Here is a 13,609-nt window from a genome sequence, read left to right as displayed (position 1 = left end):
TTGAAATAAGCTTGATTTTTAACTAAGTAAACACTTGCTTTCATTAAACATTGTTATCACACGAAGAATGTGTGCTTTAATTTGTAGATTTCGAACCATAAAATAAATACTTAAAAGAATTGATGTTCATTGAACTTTAGAAGAAAAGATCACTTTTCAATAAACCTTTTCAACATCTCTCGACACCGACTAATGACACCTACAGTTTACAGGTAAAATGGATGGGTCGTCTCAAAGACAAAAATCATCATGATTATCATCACGTAACATATTGGATTGGCGGTTTTATACTGTTTTGACTATATAGTTTAAGAATATATATCAACCAAATAAATAAATAAATATATGTATGGTGGCCGGATGCGGCCATTTATTTCGCCTTTTCGCGTTTCGTGAATTCTCCGTTCATTTTGCAAACGCGAAATTGGGAATTCGAGAAATCAAGAAATTGAGAAAATCGGGAAATCGGGAAATCGAGAAATCAAGAAAGCAAAAACGCCAAAGCACGAAAGAGGAAACACGAAAACGCTAAAACGCGCAATGAATTCTCGATTTTGCGTTTTTGCTTTCTCTATTTCTCGATTTCCCGATTTCTTGATTTCCCTTTCTCGAGTTCTGGATTTCCCCGAAAGGGGAAACGTCTACCATACATATGTCTCTGTCATATAATATTCTTATTTCGTATGTATTTGCACGACATTTCATGTTGAATTGATTAAACAAATATTCCAATCATTCAGAATCCTAACCCATTTTCTCTTCACTTTTGTAATGATGTGAGTCTTTCGCCAAATATTTGCCGCATGCCAATAACGATTTAATTTGTTGGTGTAAAAGCTTTTATGATGTTTTTCAAAAATGAAAAAGAATACTGGTCCGTCCGTATCACACTTGTAAACACGACCAACTATGTGTTTTTACCCCGATCTTCACCTCAGTCGATGTACATTTTCAATTTTTATATAATTACATATTGATTTTTTAGGTCGAAGGAAAAGATGACGTTTTTTTTTATTATTATTATCAACGACGGTCTTCTCCGCTTCAAGATATCTTGTTCGAGGTAAAGTTTTTCCTTGATGAATTTTGAAAAAAAATATAATTGACCCCTCGTTTCAATGCTACAACATTTAAGCGATGGGTGAATACAGAATTCAAGTGGAACACCAAATTGGTGAATTGAAATGATACAAAGTATTGAGTACATTATGGAGGCATCCAAGGCCAAAACTAACAGACATGTGCCGCCCTTGTAAACCAACATAATCATTGTTTAATTTTAAAATATCAACTACAATAGATATGATTTGTTCTTTTCGTTTTCCAAATTCAACCAGGACAGCTAGAAGATAAATGTCTAAAAGATGAAATGTGACTTAAAGTCTATCATTTTCTTTATAACAAATTAAAAAAAAACATGTCATTTGGACTCTGTATGAAAGTTTTATCATTGTCAATGATTGAAAGCAATAAAATCAATAATGATCTCATTTATTTTTTTATTTTTGAGACGACCCTTCACATTTTACCTGTCGTAGTCGTTCTCAACTGTAGGTGTCGAGAGATGTTGAAAAGGTCTAATAGTAAAGAACACAACACAATACCTTATCATAAAAAAACAAAACAAATATTGTTTTTCACTCTTATCTTTTCATAATAAACTGTAATTTCACTCTGCAGTACAACTGCAGAAATGTATGTTTTATAACTAGTTTAAGATATTTCTTAAATTTATTTTTTATTGGATCTCTTTTATTGAATTAACAAATGTGTTGTGAAATATTATAAAAAGTGAACAAACAAACCTGGTTGTCATGCAAGACCATTTTAGAGCCATTGAAATAGTAGTAGTCACTTTTTTCCCCATCTAATAAGTATTCACAATAATTTTCTTCAGCATCAGATCCAAAGGAAACAAATTCTCTATTGGAGTCCAAAAGTAGGCTTGTTGGCATCCTTGTAGTCACAGTTCTCATTCGAACTGAAGGCTGGTTTATGTGAATTTTCAATGGATCTCTTTGGAACTCTTTAACAGAAGAGTAAGCGTAACCCGAATTCGATGTTCCTATATCTAACGCTGCCACGAGATTTTTCTCAACTGATACTTCTGTAAAAATAACAAACTAACAAAATGCAGAATTAAATATTGTTTTGAACTTTAAGACACATCATTTATTTCAATATAGTTCTTATATGATTTACATATCTATAAATATTTAAATTGGATTGGATAATTAGAATTTTTCTCTTGGTTTACACTTCGATAAACCATGTTTCCGAAACTACTTTCATAACCTGCATTGTGATATATTCATGCGCAGTGAAATTTCCCACATACATTCAGGGATCGTGTGATTTTCAGCAAATTGATTTTGAAAAACAAAAAACATAATAGTTGTTTATAACAGAAAAGAAATAATGCAGTAGAGCTTTTAAAATGTATAAAATTTAAATTCGTATAAAATTCCGGGAAATTTCACGAATGATTTGGCGAATTTACGTCATGACAAAACACGACGTCATACGAATGGAAACTTTCAAGCGAAATATTATATCGTTATATGTAAGCTTCAAATTCGGATAATATCTCTTCTTGAGGTAGGTGCCATTTCATTTTAGATTTTGTTGCTTTTATTGGACATTTATGGGTTTTTTTAGATGGTCAAGATGGCGGCTTATATTTATTCCTTAGTTACGACACGCCATTATGCTTTTGATGGTACTGATAAAAAAATCGCGAATGTTTGACTGAAAAATTATAAGGATTATAGGTTGCACTTTGTAAATACAACTGTTTCTCTAACTACGCCTCTTTTGGTGACATTTAGAATATTCATAGAAAATTAATTTTGTTTACATACTGGTTTCCAGTTATGCTCTCTGTGTTCCATCTCATAGAGACATAACTTGGGAATGTTACATAATATAGATAACAAGAGTTTGGTTCAGAAAATTTGGATAGTAAAAACAGTTTTGCTGTCCATTTCTATATATCAGACAAATTCGGCTTCTGCATTACTATCAACATACATTCCGCTAAGAGCATTTAACTAGAGATCATCCTATTTTTGTCATAACCCTATATATAGTCTATATTATAATCATCATATAACCTGATTCTTCAGCTTTATAATCAAGATAGTAAAAACAGTTGTGCTGTCCATAGGGATCACCCTATCTTACACATAGCTTACATACTTTGTGTCATCTGTGCACCAATTTATATATGTTCGTCAAGGATAGTAAATACTGTTTTGCTGCCCAAAATCTACCAAATTTCTTAGAGAAAGGAAAACAACAAAGTACACAAATTTATCAAGTCACATTAGCTTAGGAATAGTAAAGACTGCTTTGCTGTCCAAAATTTATCCAGAGTTATTGAGAAAGAAAAGGCACTCCAGTAAATAAATCTGTCAACTTATATTGGCTTCAGAATAGTAAAGACTGCTTTGCTGTAAAAAAAAAAAATAAACAACAAATTAATTTATCCAGAGTTATTAGAGAAAGGAAAGGAACTTCGTTAAAAATTTTCAAGTTCATTGGCTTCAAAATAGTAAAGACTGCTTTGCTGTCCAAAATTTTATCTAGTCTTATTGGAATAAGGAAAGGACCCTCAGTAAATAATTTTTGTCAAGATTTAATAGCTTCAGTATAGTAAAGACTGCTTTGCTGATAATCTGATTCTAAAATGTCTTCACCAAGGAGATCACACAGAGAGAAAATCTCTCCATATAGATATACACCAAGTCTTGCAGTTGCAAAACATAAAGCACGACAAAAAAACAGGGAACGTTTGCAACTATCTAGTCAATTTACTCCAAATAGATTAACTCAAGGGAAATCAACAGTGACTAATTACTCACTAAATCCAACCAAAGCAGCCCAAAAAATGATTGATGCTACTGAACAGCTCAATGTACAGGCTGAATTCAAGAGAGGAACCCTTGTTATGAAATTCTCTCCTGCTGCGTTTCTGATGTTTCACAAACATACTCTTGCTTTCTATGAAAAATCAAGTAGATTAACAGCTATATCTCATTTCAAAAGGGACAAAAACAATCTCATAGTGGAAGAATCACTCAGTATTAAACCAATCACAAATGATAAGGTTGGTAGGAGACAAGCTTACAGAATCAATTTATACAAAACTGCATTCTCTGTTGAAGCAAATGGTAGAGAGATTAAGGGCTTTATTAAGAATGACCTACATGAAATTTTAAGTACATTACCATCTATAGAATTTTTAAACAATATGAACACAGCCATACAAGATTCATGTAAATCTTTCTTGTCTGATCAGGACTCTAACAATTGGATACAATTAGATAACATTTCTTCCCATTCTGCAATTGTACCTACATCCAGTAGAGATGAAAATGATCCTCTCCGGACCAATTTAAACAGAACTCAAAATTTGACATCAATTGAGACAATAGTAGCAACAGATTCTACCAAATCTCACAAAAACTGTGCTAGTTGCTCTGAGAACATAATCGACTTCGACTTTATCATGTGTATCACTTGTGAAGAAAAATTCCATTTTCAATGTCAAAACATAACTTCTGATCAATACAAATCTATGAGTATTGATGAATTGGAACAATTCAAATGCACACAGTGTAATTCTTTAATAAATGACCTATCCATCTCAGAAATAGAAACAGATCCCGGAAACATGGTTCAATTTACTGGTTCCTCATGCTCCCCAGATACTTTGGTGAAAACAGTTCAGATAAACAGAAATCTTGAAAAATCTCCAAAATCAGACCCTTATTGTGGGAATTCTAATGACACGCAACAAGACCATACAGGAAAACAAGTTCATACTGCTCAACAACAATCAACTAATATAGGAGCTCTTAGAAACAACTCTTCTCCAATTTTGCAGACAGATAATAACTCAATAAAACAACCTAAACAAACTGGACCAAAGAAACAAAAGATACTGAAGCAAGATGATTTAAAATCCAAACTCGCCGTAGCAGAAGCACATATTGCCGCTCTAGAGAACACCATACTAGATAATAATAACTTAATCAGAAACATGAAACTGACTCAGCTCGGTCAAAATGATTACCACCACTTATGTTCCTGATGTCTTAAGTAACAGTTCTACAGGAGATAGTAAAAACAGTTTTGCTGTCAGAAAAGGAAATGAAATGAAAGCAAACCTGAATGTTCCTTCACAAAGTGGTCGTCCTAGAGATTCACCAAAACCATATGTTTACCCTGAAAATCCTGATCCCAATACCATATTAAATTCCTCAAACTCAAATAGTAAAAACTGTTTTGCTGTTGAACAAAGAAGTGAGACAATGATATCAGAAAATTGTTCTGTCACAGTAGGATTGCCACCAAACAAGAATGTTCAACACATATACAATCCTTTTTTAGACAAAGGTCAAACATTCCTCCTGGACCCAGATATAGCAGCCCCTGTGACAAGAATGATATAACCTTAGGAAAATCAAGTCCGCTCCGAATTGTCTCTTTCAACATTAAAGGCTTTAATTCCAATAAAAACTACTTTGATGAAATTTTTGATAAACATGATATTGTACTGATACAAGAACATTGGCTTTTTAATTATGAAAAAGAATTATTGAAACAACATCATTCAGATTTTATAACTTTCTCGAGACAAATTGATGATAATGAACCCTTATCTCCAATCAGTAGACCAAGATGCCATGGAGGTATTGCAATTTTGTATAGAAAGTCCATGTCAACTATGTTTTCACAACTTCCTGATGGAGATAACAGAATCCAGGCTATCGAAATTTCAACCACAAAAGACCCAATATGTCTTATAAATGTATATCTCCCCTCAAGAGGTACCGACAAAGGTCATGATGCTTATAGAGCAGCTTTGGACATCTTAAAAGAATTACTACTGAAATATCAAAGAACTCATTCAATTATTATCGCCGGCGATTTTAATGCTTCATTCCATAGACAATACAAGGACACCCAAGATGAACTATTTAAAAACTTTTGTAAGGAAAATCAAATAGAGCTACCATCTAACTACCCTATAGACTATACATACCATCAAGGTGATTCAAAATCACAGATAGACTACATTCTAACAAAATCTTGAGAGAATGATGACGAGTCAACTGAATATATGCAGGTAAAAATCTTAAGAGAAGGCCACAACACATCAGACCATTATCCCGTCTCCGCTGAATTTTCGGTTAGATTACAGACCGCTCAAAAACAACTGAATGGAGATATTGTGACTAAGATTAATTGGGAAAAGGTTGACAAAACAAGTTATGAACAAAATTTGAAGGAGGAACTAAAAGATAAAAAGTATCTGAACATGAGAACACCTTACGGTATTGAACAAGCTACAAACCAGCTAATTTCTGGTCTTACTAACGCTTTAAATTTGAGCTATCCCCGTAGGAAATCCAAATTTAGAAGAAAAAAGAAGATCAGTTGGTCTCCACAACTTGCTAAAGCTGTGGGTCTGTCAAAAAAGGCATTTTTATTTGTGGAAAAAGGTTGGTTCACCTCCTTCGAAAAATAATATTTACAACTTGAAGAGACTAGAGACGAAACGTTCCGTCAGATCAATACAAAGGCAACAAACTGCTGACAAAAGAATTAAACTACATGAAGAAATTATGATGGCTTCAGATAGGGACAAGGATCTGTTTTTTCGACTTATTAAAACTCAACGGTCTTCTTCTTCTCAGTTCACGCACACCCTTAGAACGGAAGAAAAAGAAGCATCAACTCCATACGAGATAAATAACGTCTTCAAAGATCACTTTGAAAAATTAGCCAAAACCAATTCAAATCCTAACTTCAACATTGGTCATGATAATCTTGTCAAGCTAGACATGGAAACCATTGTCAACATCTGTGAAAACCAAGAAATAACAATTCAACCTGTTACCTCAACAGAAATCACCAAGCGTATTTCGTTATTAAAAAGAAAAAAGGCTGGGGATGTAGAAGGTTTAACTGCAGAACATCTAATTTATGGTGGAACAGAGTTGACTGAATTCCTAGTTACCTTAATTAACAATATATTCTATACAAAGTATGTTCCTGAAGTCATCAAAAAAGGTCTGCTGACCCCTGTCCACAAAAAAGACAAAGACCCTACTAGTCCATCCAACTATAGAGGCATCACAGTCATTTCCATCATTTGTAAGATTTTGGAGCTTTGTATTAGAGCTAGAATCGAGGGTACACTAAATAAACATCAAAACAAGCTTCAGAAAGGTTTCACTAAGGGTGCATCCTCTATTAATATTGGTCTTCTCATCTCTGAAGCAATTAACGAAGCCAAAGATAAAAACGAGTGTCTCATTCTAATAACTCTGGATGCAGAAAAAGCATTTGACGTGGCAGACCATATACACCTATTTTGGAAATTATATCATCAAGGAATTAATGGAGCTTCATGGTTACTAATTAAGGAACTATATAACAAAACAACTACACAAGTTAAATCACAAGGATATATCTCGGAAACATTTGTAAATGAGCAGGGAGTCAAACAAGGTGGAATTCTCTCTGCCAATTTTTACAAGGCCTATAATAAGAATATCCTTGATACTCTTGAATCCACAAACATAGGAATTAAAATTGGAACCAATTATGTGGGTTGCCCAACGTGCGCAGATGACATAATGCTATGTGCTGGCTCAGAACATGATGCCTCAACCCAACTCCGCATCATTGAAAACTGTACCAAAAACGATCGGGTAAAGATAAGCAGCAAAAAGACTGAAATTCTAATGATAAACAAGAAGAATAAAAATATAAATCTTCAACTTTTTAATGAAAAAATAGACGAAAAGCAAAACATTAAACATTTAGGAATTGAAAGACAAGAGAAAAATAATCCAAATGTAGAGAATAGAATTTCTGTAGCAAGAGCTACAATGTATTCCCTATTAGGAGCTGGATTACATGGAATAAATGGTATAAATCCACTATTATCGTATAAACTATGGCGGACTTATGTTATACCAAGAATGGTCTATGGAATTGAAATTCTCAACATTACTAAAACTGATATCCAAAAATTAGAAGCTTTTCAGAAAAAAACTTTTAAACAAATTCTATCCTTACCACAAAGAACTGCAGATGCTGCTATCTATATCTTACTCGGAGCCGAATCTATTGAGCAACTCGTACATAAAGCTGTCATTTCCCTATTTCTAAGAATATCAAAAGATACCAACTCAATTGAGTGTAAAATTGGAATTAGACAGCTAGCTACAAAAGATGATACATCAAATAGTTGGTACATAAATGTGGACAAAACTCCCAAATCTTATGATCTTCCATCCGCACATGAGATTATACTAAATCCAGAGAAAAATTGGAAACGATTGACTCATGATGTTATAGACAAAACCTGGAAAAACAGATGGACCGAATCTGCTAGAAGCAAATCAACACTCAAATATATGGAAGTAAACAACTGGAACTTTAAAAAACCAAACTTCTGTTGGAGCAGTGTCAGAGATAATAAAAGAGATGTTAGCAAAGGGATAATAAAATCCAGGATACTTACAGGAACTTACAAAACCCAAAGTATTACCAACCGATTTGACGGAACAAAATCTGCAGAATGCAAATTGTGCATGGTAGGACCTGAGGATTATAAACATTTCCTAATCAACTGTGAAAGTCTGAATTGTGTAAGAAAAATTCATCAAGGTAGACTAAAATCCCTACTAGAGGATAATCATATCCACTATTGCAGTATAATAGATTCTGATGAGGATCTTCTAGAATTATTGGTTGACTGTTCTAGGAACGACCTTATAACTGTGCCTCAGCAGAGAGAATCTGCAAAGACTGGATCTATGCATTGCATGCTAAAAGAACCCAACTTTTGGAAATCAAATGAACAATCAGTTGAGTTCTGAGCTTAAACTACAAGTGGCTGTCAGTCGTGGGAATGTAACATATAACAAGTATTATACTACTCTGTCTATATACTTAATTAATACTAGGTGATGTAGCTAAGTAATTCATAGTTAAACCATAACTAGAGCATATGAATTAATTACCCCTGTAAATAATCTTATCGACCCAAATTCTATTGACAAACTACTGTTTTACTTAAAACTAATTTTTACAAGTTTCTTGTTTTATTCGTATCCCTTACCATTTTATCTATTAATTACATATATTTAAACTTATTAAGAAACCATACTAATCCATAAATTTAACCAATTACAGATTAGTAGTTCCTTTCACTTTCCTTTGCTAAGAGAATTTAAACAACTGATAAGATATTACTTTTATCCATTTTATAATTTTAAATGTATAGTGTACATACAAGTTCCTGTTTTAACTAATTTTTAGTTTTATCCTATTCTAACTCTGTTAATATTATTTTAAATTTTAACCAGTAGATAGAATTTTAAATAACGCAATTTTAAAAATAAACAAAATTTTTAAATGCGGTGACCCTGCAGATAGGGTGGACTTCCAGAAGAAGAAGAAGAAGAAGTTACCAGTAAATATACATGTGCATATTGTTTACATTGAAATCTGTGGTAACCGTTCATTCGAGGTAGGGGTAGTTAAGAAAATGAGTGTTAGTATAAACTCTGAAAAGTTCAGGTCATATAAACGTTGAAAATATGCCGCACAGCCCTATATTTTGACCTTTGAAAAAAATTGTAGTGCATATGAACTTTCAATTCTAGGATAAGATTTTTTTCAAAACTTCATAGTAAAAGTGGTATAGTTTTAGCCGTAAAATGAGTTCTTATGGGAAATTGCATTGTCAATATTTGCAGAAATCCAACGCCTTCTTGATTCACATGGCGCTGAAGCCGCCTCTAGCTCATATCGTCGAAAAAGAAATGCCAATGTAGCCAAAGACACAAAAAAGTATGATAACAACAAGGTTGATTTATGTGGTTACTGTGGAAAAAAGGGACACGGAAAAAGTGCTCCATCTAATATTAGGCAGAAAGAATGTCCTGCATACGGACACACTTGCAAAAACTGTGAACGTGACAACCATTATGAATCCGTATGTCGAAGCAATACCAGTAAGTCAAAAGTGAAACAAAATGAAGAATCTGAAAGTGCTGTATTTGATTCTCTTTGTGCGGCAACTGTGTCCCCTTTAGGGAAAAGAACCATCCAACTTGATCATCATCTTTACTCGCAGATGTATAACACATGGATTAAACGACCATCACAACCCCAGCCGTTCATCAACATAGTCGCTAAAGTTGTGGAAGACGATTTCAAGCAGCTTGGTTTTCAAACCTCTTTAGTGTCTCAACAGAGAAGTACAGTTATACCTGCAATGCCTGACACTGGTTGTCAAAGTTGTCTTGCTGGAATCAAAGTGCTTTACAAATTTGGACTAACAAAACGTGACCTTATACCGGTAAATATGCAGATACATGCCGCTAACAATAATGTTTGATACTCATAATAGGCTAATGCATCAAGTTTCTCAGTATTCTGTAGCGCATTCAAGTAATCGTTAAAGAAAACAAAACAGTTATTTCATTAAATTTAAAACTTACCAAATAAATTAAGAATATTCCAACATACAAGAATGAATAAAACGCACGTGTTCAAGATACATAATAAACATCTATACCACGTGATATACAATTAAAATAAGTAGAAAAACGTAAACAGAGAGAACGTATGTTTTCCGGATTTTATTGCTATGCAGTTTTTTGTAAACTATATAGATTGTAATAATATATTAACCACTTTTGAAACTTATAATAAGTTTATCTTGTGAATCCCCTGGTTCATTTGATAATTCACACACAGGGATAAACCTATCTGGGATAGTTGTACCTTTTAGTGTATTTGTTAACAACCAATTGTGCAATAAATTGAATAATTATTAAAAAAAAACAATAAAGGCATTGTTATTCTTGGAGCAGTCATTCTCAGACTATCTGGAAAGGACTATGATAAGAAAGAACGAACTAGAAACTAGACAAATTGTGTACATCACAGACAGCTCAGACAAATTCTTTCTCTACAAAGAAGCTTACACTACACTTGGTATAATATCAGAGAACTTTCCTACTATTGGTGAAATTACCGGAAGCGTCCCTGATACCTCCGCACTGACAAATGATAAGAACAGGTTCACAACACAAATTGATTGCAACTGTCCTAAGAGACAAACACCTCCTCCGATACCAGTGAAACTTCCGTTCCCATCCACAGAGGAGAACGTTACTAAACTCCAAAACTTTCTACTTGAACACTACAAGTCAAGCACTTTTAATACTTGTGAAAACCAACCACTACCACTTATGGAAGGTCCACCTTTGAAACTTATGATTGACCCTAAAGCAACACCAGTTGCATGCCATACTCCTGTTCCAGTTCCCTTGCACTGGCAGGATGACGTGAAAGCTTCATTGGACCAATACGTCAGGCTTGGTGTTATAGAGCCCGTTCCAGTCGGCGAACCTGTAACATGGTGTCATCGTATGGTTATATGTTCTAAAAGAATGGAAAATCGAGACGCACAGTAGATTTTCAGGCTCTCAACGCCCACGCAATAAGGGAAACACATCATACACAATCCTCTTTCCATCAGGCAAGATCAGTCCCTCGAGGCAAGAAAAAGACTGTATTTGACGCTTGGAATGGTTGCCATAGTGTACCCATCCGAGAAGAAGACCGACATCTTACAACCTTTATCACTCCATGGGGAAGATACAGGTACAAGACTGCTCCTCAAGGATATATTGCATCAGGTGATGGTTACACAAGAAGGTTCGACGAGTTCGTGGCGGATGTGCCACACAAGACTAAATGTGTCGACGATACTCTTCTGTGGTCTGATGATATTGAGGAAAGTTTTGTTCAAGCTGGTCATTGGTTGGAGCTTTGTGGAAAACATGGAATAACTTTAAACCCAGAAAAATTCCACTTGGCACAAGATACGGTTGAGTTTGCTGGATTCGAAATAACAAACGATAGTGTGTGCCCTTGCAAAAGATACCTGCAAGCAATATTTGATTTCCCTACACCAAAGAACATAACAGACGTTCGATTTTGGTTTGGCCTTGTCAATCAGGTTTCGTATGCATTTAGTATGGCCGATCGCTTAAAATCCTTTCGTCAATTGATCAGACCTGGAACACCATTTCGTTGGGATAATCATCTGGAAACTCTCTTTCAAGAAACAAAGACTGTAATTTTTAGCGAAATCGAGGAAGGAGTACGTATATTTGACAAATCCAAACCGACTTGCTTAGCAACTGACTGGTCAAAATCCGGACTTGGATTCTGTTTATTCCAGAAGCATTGCTATTGCCAAAAGCTTCTACCATTCTGTTGTAACGAGGGTTGGAAAATTACACTGGTAGGCAGTCGCTTCACTCATGGTGCTGAATCACGGTATGCTCCAGTAGAGGGTGAAGCTTTAGCTGTTGTTGACGCACTGGATAAAGCCAGGTATTTCGTTCTTGGTTGTGAAGAACTTATTATTGCCGTAGATCACAAACCACTACTAAAAATTTTTGGTGACAGATCACTTGACCAGATTTCAAACATCAGGCTACGAAACTTCAAGGAAAAAACATTGCGTTACAAGTTCAAAATGTCCCAGGAGCAAAACATCGTGCTGCCGATGCCGTTTCGAGGAACCCAACAGGAAATAATTCAGAGGAACTCAAGTTAATCGATGACATCGCATTGATTACAGAAGACAGCAACCAATTTGATTACTTGTCTTTTCAGACTATTCAACACAATTTCTTGTCATCAATCATGAAAGACGATAGTTGTGATGCATGTTCAGATGAAGAACTTCAACTTGCCGCAGCCTCGTCAATAAACAACTTACAATCAATCACCTGGAACATGGTACGTTTTGCTACCAACGGTGACGATGATATGGTTAAACTGGTAGAAATAATCGAGAATGGAATGCCTGAATTCCGTCATGAAATGCCCTACGAACTTCGCGAATTCTTCCAATTTCGAGAAGACCGCTACACAGTAGATGGTGTAGTCATGTATAAGGATCGCATCGTAATTCCTCCTGCACTCCGCAAAAATGTCTTGACAATACTCCACTCAACACACAAAGGTGTAATATCAATGATGTCAAGAGCAGAGTCGTCAGTCTTTTGGCCTTGAATAACCCCAGATATCACTACTCTACGCAATGAGTGTTATCAATGCAATTGAATGGCACCATCACAACCATGTGCTCCACCAACACCACCTGTGTACCCAGATTATGCTTTCCATTGTTTGTGCGCTGATTTCTTCCATTATAAAGGCGTCAATTACCTGGTGGTCGTAGACAGACATTCTAATTGGCCAATCATTGAGAGGGCCCACAATGGTGCACAAGGTCTAATTGACTGTCTACGAAGAACATTTGTTACTTACGGAATACCCGATGAGTTATCTTCAATAGGATGACCAGAATGTACTGCCTCTACAACAAGACAATTATGGGAAGTGCATCATCGCCTTTCATCGGTTGCTTTTCCGGTCAAACAGTCAAACGTTTAATCACTGATAATACTGGACCAAACGGTGAACTTGAAACAGATTCTTTACAACGAGCAATTCTACAATATCGCAATACACCTGATAGAGAAACAAGATTATC

At 34.9% G+C, this 13,609-nt stretch overlaps 1 protein-coding gene across 1 annotated transcript in view; it reads right to left on the bottom strand.

Annotated features, from left to right (window-relative positions):
- LOC139511219 (heat shock 70 kDa protein 12A-like) overlaps nucleotides 1-13,609 on the bottom strand; it is a gene marked incomplete in the record, with an annotated part of 95,680 nt that overhangs the window by 9,126 nt on the left and 72,945 nt on the right. Inside the window, 1 exon segment of the mRNA XM_071297797.1 lies at nucleotides 1,901-2,107. Within this exon segment, the coding sequence (XP_071153898.1) occupies nucleotides 1,901-2,107 (207 nt within the window).

This window comes from Mytilus edulis, chromosome 2 (genome assembly GCF_963676685.1).
Source record: "Mytilus edulis chromosome 2, xbMytEdul2.2, whole genome shotgun sequence".
Classification (NCBI taxonomy): Eukaryota; Metazoa; Mollusca; class Bivalvia; order Mytilida; family Mytilidae; genus Mytilus; species Mytilus edulis.
The sequence above is the reverse complement of the archived record's forward strand: the minus strand, read 5'-3'. Positions and strand labels throughout refer to the sequence as shown.